General features: G+C 35.9%; 1 protein-coding gene across 4 annotated transcripts in view; it reads right to left on the bottom strand.

Annotated features, from left to right (window-relative positions):
• BAZ1A (bromodomain adjacent to zinc finger domain 1A) overlaps window positions 1–13,513 on the bottom strand; it is a 67,051-nt gene that overhangs the window by 12,935 nt on the left and 40,603 nt on the right. For all 4 annotated transcript variants that reach the window (XM_067296724.1, XM_067296723.1, XM_013940497.2 and 1 more), the window contains 7 exons: window positions 12,811–12,976; window positions 12,428–12,541; window positions 11,053–11,177; window positions 8,857–9,465; window positions 5,938–6,101; window positions 5,596–5,750; window positions 2,699–2,847 (listed from right to left, as the gene is read on the bottom strand). In XM_067296724.1, coding sequence (XP_067152825.1) covers window positions 2,699–2,847; window positions 5,596–5,750; window positions 5,938–6,101; window positions 8,857–9,465; window positions 11,053–11,177; window positions 12,428–12,541; window positions 12,811–12,976 — 1,482 coding nt within the window. The remainder of the gene's footprint in view (window positions 1–2,698; window positions 2,848–5,595; window positions 5,751–5,937; window positions 6,102–8,856; window positions 9,466–11,052; window positions 11,178–12,427; window positions 12,542–12,810; window positions 12,977–13,513) is intronic.

A 13,513-nucleotide genomic window follows, 5' to 3' on the forward strand; every position in this document is an offset into this window, starting at 1 on the left:
CAAGTTGCAAACTAAAAAACAGAATTTGCTTTAGTAACATGAAAAGACATTGTTTCCAGTAGGGAGCTTAAGCTGAAGATCAGAATTTGCAAATTCTGTACTCTTGGTTTTTTAAACACATTTGAAATGGAGAAGGGTTATATCCAGAAAGGGCTGCATCCAAAACTGCTGCTTGACCTCTGAAGTGCCCGAATTTGCTGGGTGCCTCCCTAATACACAGGTTTCCTTGACACCTTGTAGTTATGCCTTTTGGTCATGTCCAAAAGTTCTCAAGTGAGAATGCCTTTCATATAATTGCCTAACAGTTAAAAAATTCATCAATAAATACGTGTGTATTTTAGACCTTCTTTAATAAAGAGCCATTCAAAACTTTTTCTCCTCAAAGAGTACTCTAACCACAAAAGGAAAACCTTGCCTCCATTCAGGTTCTTCTCATCTCTTGTTAAAAGTAGGCCACTATGCAACCAAACACGAGACACCTGGCAGCAAAGGTAAAACAAGAAGGAGGGAAGCTGACACTGCAGCTTAACGATTAGGGCAGTCAGCCAGAACAGTTTAGACATAGGATTTCTCCTGCTCCCTGAACTATGTATATAATCCTATATGTTACAGTAATCTTAAGGCAGTATCATTCTTCAGAGCAGAAGAGATGGTCCAGGCAGTATGGTAATGTAAACAAACACATGAGGTTTAAGTGTAGACTGTGTAAGATTGCTTTCTTTATATTCAGGAACAAAACATCATCATCAAAAGGTCAGACAAAAAAAAAAAAACCCACAAGCCATCACTAGATAAGGACAGAATTTGGATCAGTGAAGAGAAAAAAAAAAAAGAGAGAGAGAGATGTACTAGGATTACTGAAAGTTTTCTCCAATATTTCAAGGACATTTTTTGCTTTTAGCACTTTTGCATCTAACTCAGGATGGCCAATCTACAGCCTTGAGTCTACTCACAGCCAGGATTGTTTTTTTTTCCCCCTTAAGGGCAGACTGTGGTAGACTGGTGACTGCCAGCAAGATGCTGTTGCCAAAATACCTTTCTCAGGGACAGTTTGGAAATGGAGGCATACGTGCAGAATGCATTGACAGCCTGTGCACACAGAGTAAATAAGAGAAACACTAGATGTACTGTCAGTTAACTGTACTATGTAAATGCTGTAAATCCAGTCACATGGCAGGAAAGCAGGCTACCGAAATAAGCTATAACATGCCTGGTTTGGAAAGTGAGGACACTCTTGAGCTGACCTAACACTTAACCAAGAAAGGCCCTCAAACAGCTGCCGTTTAAACTAGTACTTTGCTGTCCCTTTCCATCTCAATCATTTGCTACTTATTGCTCTGCTGGACATGACCACGCTGATGAAACCAGCTTGTGGATCTTCCTATGCGTGTCAGATTTTCCAGTATAAACATATCCAAAACTCGCCTTCGGTGGCAACTGACATTAAGACAGCAGACTGCACACAGGAGATGCATGAGACACAGTCCTACATCAGCTGTGCCACAGGGCAGTAATCTCTTGTGAAAATGCATGGTTGAGTGGCATTAACATCTTAAACTGCTGCAACAAAATCTGTCAGAGCCTAAGGATTTTGTATGTAGCCCTTATTCTAGGAGAAGGTCAGTTTAATTGAATGTATAACAGTTCATGCTCTGAAGAATCCCTGGTATGCACTGCACTGCTAACCACGCTACCTTCTTCAGAATGAGAATTAAAACAGTCCTGCTGAGGCACAAGGCACAGCTCTTCCTGAGCATCACACCAGGAATGGAAAACCTAGCTGAGACAGCTGCCTTTGGAAGGATAAATCACCTACGCACATAACTCCAAGATGAAACACAAGTTTTGAACCCCAAAAGGATGCAGGTAAGGAATCCAGACCTGAGGGATCACTGGAAAACAATGTGATTTTATGAACTTCAGATTCCAGCTCTCACTGCCAGAACATGTCAGAGGAATTCAAGGAAGTAAGACTTGCTAGAGTCAAACTATAATCATGCTTTGTTTTATTTTTTTCTGCAATCTTTTATCTCCACATTTTACTGTGCAAGTGTAACACCTGAGGATCTTAAAATACGTGATATAAATCTTTACTAAGTTTTACCATAAATAGCCTGTTATTGCTGAACAAGGTGATCCAGACAAACCAGGCCTGTATTGGTTTCACAGAAACAATGTAAAAAGGAGTGTACATTTTTACATACTAAAGTCATGTAAAAGGAACTCATGGTGTAGTTACCTGATACATTGACCCCAACAGCAATGCTGAATTAAGCAGCGTTCCCCCAGCAAGCTAATCCACCTCTGCCTAATGGTACAGTTTTTCCTCCCACTGCATCAATATAATTGTGGGGCCATGCTGTCAACAATATCACTATAACGATCCAGGTTAAATAGGCATGTATTTAAGTAACTTAACGTGCATTTTACTCTTAATCCATACATGTTATGCAGGACATGCAGGATATTAAGAAAAAAACATGAGTGTTTCTTCATGACCTATGGATTTCTAATCTGACAACAATCTGACATTTTTTAATTTTCACAATTTCATATAGAAATAGGTTATTTTTCCTTTTCCCCCCAATGCAATGCCCTAAAACATCTAGTCTTCATGAATGAAGCAAAAAAAATGTTTATTCATGTTAGAAATCTTAAAGAAAACTAGAGACATACAGTTTTAATCCTGGAAGCTTACCAAGAGGTGCTTTGAGAAACCTGCGCTCAATTCCTTGTTCTATCTGAAGCAGTGCAGAAGCCAAGCAGTGGACCACATTATTAACTGGCTGAGGAGTACTTGTACTTGTTGATGCAGCACTTGGAACTTCAGTTTTTAATCCAACAAGTCTAAAATAAAAATGTAGTAAATATAATTTTTGATATTTTGAATTCAACACCAAGATATCTGTATAGATCTGTATCCACGTGTGTATCCAGGGGATTTATACTTTCACTTTATTTACATGCATGGGATAGGGACATAAAAAGATACTGCTCAAGTGTGATTATTTAGTAAACTAGAGAACTGGGATAACTAATCTAGTTAATCTAGATAAATCATCCTTAGGTAACAGAGTTTAAGAGATTTTAAGAAATGTGGATGATAAAGCTCACTATAAACATTAAGATTTCCAGAAGATTTGACACAATATCCACCAGCTACTTCATGAGAAACTTCAAAGAGTTCAAAATTTTTAAGTAAAAGCTCTGCCAGTGGTAAGGTGTAGCATTTTAGAATGCCTCTGTCTACAGAAGTTCAACTACATATTTTCTTACAACTAACAAGATTCAGAAATTATGGTACATTGGTGCATGGTACAACAGTACATTGAACTAAGTTACATGTTCTTCTCCCCGGAGAGTTTCCTCTAAAATACTAACTGTTCATGTAAGAAATAAAAACAAGAAAAAAATTCCATAGCAATAAAAAAGAGACTTCAAAGGTTTAACATCTACAGCAACAGCCTTTTAAAACTATTTCAGATCTTTTCATTACACAAAATCTCCCTTTAAAACTCTAGGATGAATAAATGAGCAAGCTATATAATTTCAGATGATACAGATGAAGACAGAAAATAAGTCAGGATTTCATTTCAAGTATATGGTTTATCCCAAGCTTTAAACATAAGATACTTCAGCCTCAGAATGTATGTTACCAAAGATCCTGGCTTCAGCAACTGTATACAGCAAAACACACTGCCTTGAAAGGGATGTGCTGTGGGATTTTTTTTTTTTTTTTTTTTTTAAATCCTCAACCAAGAATAAAGGTAGTTTTCCAATAAAACAGCTTTCTTTGACCAAGGACTAAGTAATCATTTCAAAGTGTAGTTAATCTTCCTTAACCACAAACATAAGCAGAATGTAGGAGAGCAACTCACATTAATGGAAAAAAAAAAAAAAAAAGAAAAAAGAATTTTTCAATTTCTGCTTGGGTTTATCAGAAACATAACTAATTAAGACTGTCTGGATTCTGCTTTGTTCTGGTGAATGAGCAATGCTTTTGGTTGTCCCTGTTCTTTTTTCACACTTAAAAGCTGTTCATTATATTTTGCAGTCACATACATTTAGACAGCCTGAAAGCAAACAGAAAAAAGCTGCATACTTTATTTACATTTCACTAGTCAAACTCCAAGATCTTAATGAAATGGCACTTGCTCTGAGGTAGATAAAAAGCCCAGCATCAAAAGGAATCTGTCATATGACTCCAGAATCCCATAGTCTCTATTTTAATATTCAAGACTATTGGAGTAGCAACAATTCAGAAACTTTTGATGGAAAGAGTCAGTATCATGGCGAAAAAAACGAAGCAACAAGCTTCTGCAGTGGAACTGAGTGTCAGCAAAGGAAGCAAGTGCCTGAGATAACTGGAGACAGACAAATGTTAGCTTCTTAATATATTAAAACAGTGGGATATTTCTACATTGGGGCTTTCAGGACACAAATCTCCGTAAGTCCTGTCATTGATATCAAAGAGATAAACCTATCCATTTTGCACACAATTGGAGAACTCAAATCTGAAAGGGAGTCCTACAGGAAAGTACTAATTCAGCAAACTGAAATAGAAAGGGAAAAACCTTAAAGCTTAAATTCTCACAAAATACAGGATTTAAGAGTGTGTCAGAAAAAGGCCCTTGCTTCCATAAGATAAAAATCCTACTTGCTTATCCATAAGATAAAGACACTACTAGCAGGAAACCTCATGGAACACATAAGCAAACAATACATTAGTACAATGATTCATTTTAATGGATTTTTTTTCCTACAACATTTCATCATTTACATCACTTCAAGACATATAATTTAAAAATATATATATTATACGTGCTTTTCAGAAATAAAAAATGTAACTACTGAGAATGAAATATTTAGAAATTTTCCTAGAAAATCCCTAATATCAATACTTTGAAGAAACACTGATTTAGTGGAAGTCCCAGATCTCTCTCAAAAGTTAGGTTAAAAAAAAAAAATTATAGGCGCAAAAACATACAATTTGAGGCTCTCTCTCTTGTACTGGGTTGCAGTTTGCTTTATAAAAGGATCATTGTTACTTAAATTTAAATTATATCACCGTCTTGCTGTAGTGCTAAAGGCTCTAATTCAGACCACACTCTCTTGTGCTGATGGTTTTTACTGTGACTCATGAAGCGGTACACTGTGCAGTTCACCAGATAATTAATTACTATTACCAGTTTTCCTTTTGACAGTTATACTCTTTCTAAAAAGTGTTAATTCCAGAAAGCAGAACATAATTGCCAGAATAATTTTTCTCTGCATTTTAAATGATTTTAAAGTGAATTCACATATTTCTTATTTAATAAAGAATGTTCATTTTGAGCAGCATAATATCTGAATGGTAGAAGTTGTCAAAATTTTTTTGCAGGTGCCTTGGTTTTGTTTGGTAACAGCACAGTGTAATTTACAAAACATAAAACATAGTAAAAAAAATTTTTCACATTTTACAATTCAAAGCTTAAAACTTACCTGTTCATAAATATCAACACATAGAAATAGAGGGTAAAAATAATTTGAAGGTGAAAAAACTAGAGCACTGTTATAAAACCAAAAAAGAGCCATTACTTAAATCATAGCTCTTACCTCTCTTTCACAATAAACTTATCTTGATCATCAGTTTCCATTTCATCAGATTCTTCATTCACAGTTTTAATTATACCATTTTCTTTGTTTTCATCATTTAGAAACTCATACCGCCCATGTTCTAAGGCTGCTCTCCAAGACTGTCTGTCTGTAACCTGGAGCAAACATACAAATTGCAAGTTTCTAAAGAATGAAAGACCACAAACTTTTTTAGTACCAATTATTGTACACACTTAATTAAAATACATTTTCGGTAAAACCCACAACAGGCAAGAGTTCTCATTTAAGTTACAGACTTGGCGGCACCACTGGGTTCCCAGGTACTCTACAATTCACAGATACCTTAATAGCCCCCAATGTTCCTTGGTAGATCCTGTCTTCAATGTCCAAAAGGAAGTCTCTAAGTCTCAATTCAAGCTGCTTTTCTGCAGATATTTGAGATGGATCATGGGCATTCTGCATTCTTCCCCGTCCTGAAGGAGGTCTAATGTCACTTTGAGATTTGTCTGCAATAATTCCAAATAACTTTTTGTTAGTGGATTTTGCTCCTTAAAGTAGCTGGTGTGGAGGGAGGGAAAGTGGTACAGGGCAGAACAAACCAAACATATAGTTTCAACATCTGGAACTCTCTTCCAATAATGAGAGCAGTCAATACCAAAATCTCCATGTAAACTAAGGTATCTGATCCAAGTAAGCAAAGTATACTTTTAGAGGAAGACCTATAGATTAGCATTTGTGCCTCCAAAAATGCAGGATGAGAAATTCTTGCCAATTTAAAAATCATTGTCTTTCAATAATTTCTAAAGTAGTAGATAAGCAACAACCACTCTCTGCTATAAATACAAGGGGGAGGGGGGAAGATAGTCACATTGACAGTATGTTTGCATATTTGATAGTACTGCCCTTAATTTATAGAAGAAACAGAACTCAGTTTTCCCTTTTGCATGGATCTCTATCATAGCAACATTTAAAACAAGCATGTGCAAATGTAAAAAACAAAAACTAACTGAACAACTTAAGGGCAGATATATATATAAAAAAGACAAGACAATTTATGAAAAAGAAGGGGAAAGGAAGAGTTGATGATGAGGTACCACACAAAAGATCTCTTCATAAGACAACTGAAAACACATGCACAAGCTCAGAAGCCACAGGGAAGAGTTGAAAGCATGCAGACACTAAATTACACTTTGTATAACCTGCATTTGTCTTTGTTCATACGATTAAGGTAATTGCGAAGAGTGGTGGTTAGAAATACACAAGAACTTGGAGATATCTAATCAAAAAATACCTTAAAGCTGCTGTCAAAGTAGTACAGGGTGAATTTCATCACACTTAACTGCAGAAACAATTCCCTGTGACTGACAGTAATTATGTAAATATTCTCAAAATGGATATTAGCATGCAGTGATGGCTGGGTAGGGGAAATGACCTTTCTGGTTTAAAAGAAGCAGCAGAAATAAAGTGCTTTTTCTTGAGCAAAAATGAAATGGTAGCAACTGGCTTGCAAACAAGTGATATTAAAAAGAGTAAAAAATACTAGAGTAAATATTTAAAATTACATAATAGCGTATTTTTGTTTTATTTCCATTTTCTTGTAAGTGCAAAGGGAAAAAAAGAATGGTAGTCTGCAGCACAAGGAGGGAAAAAAAAATTTTTTAATTTAAAAAAATCACAGATTAGTTTTCAACTGTCCTGGCTGTCATCTGAGTAAAGGAAATAAGGCGGCTCAATTCTACTGTAGTAAAGCTCCCTCCTAAGTAGGATTATACATGGCCACTTTTCACTACTGATTATGCAGGGGAAGCATTGGTATTGAACTGCTGCATTTTAATTTTCTTGCTATTAAAGTGAAAAATCTGAAGTCCAAAGATGACACTTTATCAACATTATTCTATAATTTCAGCATAGAAAGAGAAGAAAACATATGTGTGTGGGAACACAATTGCTTCAGAGAAGAAAGCAACACACAAAATACAGCTAAAGAAGCAGCAACCAGGAAAACAAGGGAACAACCCCACTATGACCACAAGGTATGTAGCAGAAAAGGATACAGATCTTCTCACCAAAAGACGAGAACATAGCCATAAGACCCCCAAATAAAGCTTAACTACTGGGCAAAAGCCCTGTGCTGTGCTAGTCTCCACCAAGAGAAACGGAAGATCCACTATGGATTCAGGAGGCTATGGAGCGTTAGAGGCACATCCTGGCGTAGGCACTAGAGTAAAAGTGAATTCAACTCTGCCGTGAATAGTTCTTGCATGCCCCAAGATAGGTAACTTGAAAACCTCGCAGAAACTTTGTCTGATTCAAAACAAAATGCAATTTCTTAAGCACTACCCTATTAAGGTTCATTCTGGTAACATCTCCTCTCCAACACTCCACAGACAAGGCAGCTGCAAGTTTGTGTATGCACAATTGGAGTTAATGCCTTGCTGATAATTTGCAAAACACTTGCTCAAGAGAAAAGGGGAAAAACCCTAAAATCTAAACCTAGGATGGTTGTAAGTACATTTTACATTCTGAACTCATGAAAACATTCTGCAGATGCCTCCTCCTCCTGTAACGAACATCTGCCAAAGGAAAGTCACAGAATCCACTGCACTGATGGTATGCCATGGAGCAACCAACGCAACTGCACAATTTCTCTTTTTTCCTCTCAAAAGTTTTAGTATAACCTTGCAACATGCCACCTTCCCCTTGTTCACAATATGCAGGCCTGTAAAGGCTTTTGAATAATTTCATGTATTATAATGTTATGAAAGGACATGTCCCTCCTACCCAAAAATCAACATAATAGTAATTGCCTCTCTTCATGATGTTTGTGTCTCCAAAGGCATAATACTTTGTCCTCATTTTCAGTATGAGGAAAGAAATGACATATCAAATGATCAATGCTATGATTTACCTTTAACGTGTAATAATCTTTATTCCCAAACTATGTGTAATTAATCTTTGGCCAAAGCTCAAATTACTTCCTACGGAAGTTTTTAAAAAAGCAAATCTGATTTTACTAAGCAGTGAGGAAACAGAGTAACTATTGCTTTTTTTTTAATAGCATAAAACACCATAAAATTTAATATCCATCAGCAAAACAAATACCCCCAAAATCCTCGAACCATGTCTCTCAGAGCAAAACAATGTTTAAGAATAATTCTTACTTCTTAATAATTGCAATTAAATGAGGATTACAGGTTACTAGAATCTTATATTAAAATTACAACTGTGGAAGCAAACACAGATCAGGAACTTTTCTTTTACCTGGAATATGGAATTTTTCCACAGGAAAACAGCTTAGTTGTTCATATATTCTACTTTTCTCTTGTAAAAGAGTTTCTTTTAAGGCACTCTCCCTATGTCCTCGGGAATTGAGAGCCTCTAGCAGTTGGTCCAGCTGTTCCCGAGAACTGTAAAAGCACCAACGGTTTGGTTTATATACTGGCCTTGGCACCTCTACAACAACACTGGTGTGTGAATCTTGGTCAATATTGGAGGTAGATTCAGAGGATTTCAAAGACTCTCCAGTTTTACTGAATACCTGAGGTTCATTTGTGCAAGACTGTACACTATTCTGAAAGGAAGAGGTTTGAGGCGACAACATGTCTTCTGTGAGACCAGAATAGTCCTCTTCTATAAACAATCCAGGAACAGAGGGGAAAATCCAGTAGCGTCGGTACATACGGTCACGACCTAAAGGGGTGATATTTGTGCAGGCTGTTGCGTTCTGAATCTTTTCTAGTAGTTCCTTCTCTTTCTTTAGTTGCTCCTGTTTTAAAGCTTCTTCCTCTTCAGCAGTAAGAGGTTCACTCTTTTCGGAAATGGTCTCTTCTTGCCTTGCAAATTCTTTATATCCATTTTGCCCTCTCCTTCCTAAAAGTTAAAGGAGGAAGAGTGACAGCAACATTCTTGTAATTTTTTTATTTAACTAAAATAAGCCAAGTAAAGGGCAGTTTTTGCTTCTCTCCCTTTCAGATTATCTAAACTTATACTGCCGAGGATCATCAGCCCATTCAAGGAACAATACTAGCTCTACTAAAGAAAAATTCAAACTGCTTAACCCTCCCTTCCCTTAATAAAAAGGAAGCCATCTTTATTGTACTTTAGCGTAACAGACCAAGTCTCATTTACTGACGTCATTTTTAACATCATAAAATGAACATTTTAAGAACTTAAAAGTATGTTATAAAATTATCTTCCATCATGACAGTAAAATTCTAGCAATTTCATTATTAAATATAAACTACCTTTTGGACTCAGTTTACCATACTCAAAATGTTCAACTTAAACCTCCCAAGATTTCAGTCCATATATAAAACTTATATTGCAAACTTGGTTACATTACATTATCCAAAAATCTTTTCATATACTATTATTCCCCTTCCACCCTGCTGAAGACATTCCAGTTTACATTTTAGTTTGCCAGAGTCTGGCTCCAATATTTACATAGAAAAGGAGGTCTTTTAACTGAAACGTGTGACTGCGAAATATGCTGCCAGCATTCACAGCTTTCAGTTTTCCAGAATGACTATCAGTTTCTCTGTTTGCAGCCAAGAGTGAAAAACACTTGTCTACCCTACAGGCAGTGTCTCAAACTTTATTTTTTTGAGAATTGGAGAAACTTGAAATTATTTTTAAAGACCTCAATGATTAGCATTCTTCATCATAAAACATCCAAACTGTATTACTGAAAGACTCAGAATTTCTATTCCAGGTATTGTTATGAACTGTACAGTTTTGCAACATAAAAGTCCAAAATCATCCAAGAGCTTTCATTTGGCATAGACACTACCACAAAGCCTTCAAGAGAGAAAGAAACAGATGAGCTAGCACCACAAGTCATCAACAATTCATCCTTCTTTAGTGATTTCTGTATCTAGTTACAGATAGCAGGCTGCGCCATTCACTGCACTGCAGTTTCTGCTAGCCTGCTCCTGAGGAAATTAAATCTGGGGATAAATCTGGTTTCATTCTTGCATAGGAGGTATGCTGCTCCATAACAAAGCCAAACCGAAACCCAACTACTCAGTGGGACATTTTCTTTTAAAATACCTGTTGCTTTTGCAACTTCCTAATAAAAAGAATCAAAACCACATTATACACTATTGGATGAGACTCCCACAAAGTCAGCGAGGTACACTGTTCAGAACTGTAGATAGATTGTCAGGCAACAGCCTAATTTTTAGACAAAAGAAGAATTCAAACACAGTAAGTATGGAAGACAACTGGAACAAAAGTGTGAAAGCACACAGAGCTGACAGCTAGAACTAGATCAGGCCAGCTCAATGCCCTTAATAGCTCATTATGATCATGGTCATTTCTTCTTTGTAAATTTACAAGGAAGACTGATACTTTATAAAAATTTACTACAAAAAACAGCAGCTTCCCAGGTATGTGCATGCGTAGGTGTATGCTCATACGCATAAACAAACACATTATAGCATTACATTAAAGGATTACCTCTTCTTCCTTTTTTGTTTGGTCCCAGGTCCTCTTCATCCTCTGTCACCGTGTCCATGTCTTGCTCTTTACGTTCAACTTCTTTGCTCTCTGTACTAGTATCAAGGTCTTCCCGTTCCTCCTCCCTGATATGATAAAATAAACAAAGGGAACTAATCGATCAGTCATGTTTTAAAAATTGAATGTAATGAAAAAATACACAATACAATATGGGATCTTTAATTCAAATGGTATTTTTCTCTCTGAAGTACTTAAGTTACAGATCTGTAACACTACATAGCTTTTATTAAATTAACTTCAAATGATAGAAAATATTTTCCAAGAAACAAGGCAAAAATACTGTACTGTAACTGAAAAGTCCCATGCTAAGCGCTAAACCCAGCACTTTGGTATTCACTGTATCATCCACACATTTAAAGAACATTCTTACAATCAGACTCCTTTAGGGGATATCTTAGTGTTGTTCTACTAATTCTACTACTGTTCTACAGTCTATCTACTAGCTGAATTATTTTTCATTACTAAAAATAAAAAAATAAAGTTTCCTTATCAAAACATATGCAGTTTTACAAAAAGATTATTATACATTTATCCATTCAGTAAATATAATTAACAGCCTTAAGAACTACACACATCCATTACAGGAAAACGTTTCATTTATGATTTTTTCTCAATTATAATTTCAGAAACATAGCACAAATCTGTCTTTGGCCCATGCTCACCTCTTGCAAGCAGATTTATTTAACTAACTCCCTTCCTCAAGCAGGTAAAGATATAGTGTTGTATATACACTTTGATTTTTTTTCTGGAATCATGTACAGCTGCATGTGCATGAATCTTACCACCTGAAACCATACAGTTTTATTAATAGAACAAAAAATCTTGTGTTTATGGAAATCACCTGGGATAGCACAGCATTTTTTTAAAAATGCTATTAATTTGATTCATAAACTGTTATGTGAGGTCAGTATTATCTAGCTCAAATCAGATCAGTTTTTCAAATTAGAAAACCTAGAATGGACTATTATGAAGATATTCATAGATATAAAATCAATACAAACAAAATGTAACACAAAAATACAAATTAAATTTTGAAAGTTTCTCTTGTCACTAAGTAAAGCTGTCATGCTTGCATTAGTATTAGGAGTACAATAAAACTGATTTAAAAAATAAAATTGTTTTCATAAAATAATTCTAGAAACAAGAAGAAGAAAGAAAATCAACATTAAGAGCTATATACTTGACCATATAACAAGGTATACTTTCATTTAAGTTAATGAAACTAAAAAGGCAAGCTCTGGCCACATACACTGAAAGTGCCATTTAAAAACCAGGCCCATAATTGTATGTATTGCAGTAATACAACTTATCATACCCAACAGTTACTTCTACAGTAGAATTTCTTTGCTCCTCTTCCTTCAGCTTTTCTTGCTTCCCTTTCATTTTTAGTTCTTGTTCTTTTAACCTTTCTTCTTTCCTCTTACGTATCCTAACAGTAGGAAGAAAACAGAAAATCAGTTGCAATTAATCTAGTATCTACTCTAGCTGCATCTTTTTTCCTTTGTACCCTACAGCATCATCTAAAAATAACAGTAATTTGGGAAAGTATAATGCTTAGCACAATGAGGTTTTGCTTCTTTTTCCTCAAGAAACCACATAGAACTCAAGAACAATTATCTTTCTCATGTGCCTTTTGTAATCAAGGAATTAGTCCAATTTTGTTTCAACAAAATTTAGCTTGCCATATTCTAGTTTTACCTTGCTGCCGCTGCTTCTCGTTCTTTGCGATGCTGTTCTGCCTTTAATTCTCTGAACTCCTGTTTCGCCTGTCGTAATACATCAACGGAGTCCTCAATGAAATCTCGAGTGGAAACAAGAGTCAGGAGTTTCCCGCAGAGGGCATGAAGAATCTTCATCTTTTCTCCTAATAAAATTCACACCAATGTTTATATTCCATTATACAATTGATAAATAATCCTTATTGTTACACACTCCAGACTGAAGATAGCTTCTCAGTAAAGAAAAAGTGAACAGTGAAAAGTCAAACACATACAGTATCAGCTCGCACTTGCAAAGAGGCATTTCTTGAAATGGCTAAAACACCTGCTTTGCTTAGAGATACGAGCCTTTATTTTTATTTTCTTAACTCTTAGCACTCTGGGAAGAATTTGGTCACTGCAGTCAACAGGTATGTAAGAACTGAAAGGCAATACTGCCTCCAAATCTGGGACGCCAGAACAGTAGATATTCATCTTTTCTCCATTTTCAAATAACTTAGGCAAACCAAAACATAGAAGAAGAACAAAAAGCATGGACCGAGTCAAACATTCAAGATGCTGCTCCCACAAAGAACCATTCTGCCACTAAAACCAACACTTTTTTTTACCTTGATTTTAAAAAGCTACCCAGAGGTAATGAGACCCTCTCTCTGCAGTCTCTGATCTGGTTGGACCTGCTGGGG

The sequence above is a fragment of the Apteryx mantelli genome, chromosome 4 (assembly GCF_036417845.1).
Source record: "Apteryx mantelli isolate bAptMan1 chromosome 4, bAptMan1.hap1, whole genome shotgun sequence".
Taxonomy (NCBI): domain Eukaryota; kingdom Metazoa; phylum Chordata; class Aves; order Apterygiformes; family Apterygidae; genus Apteryx; species Apteryx mantelli.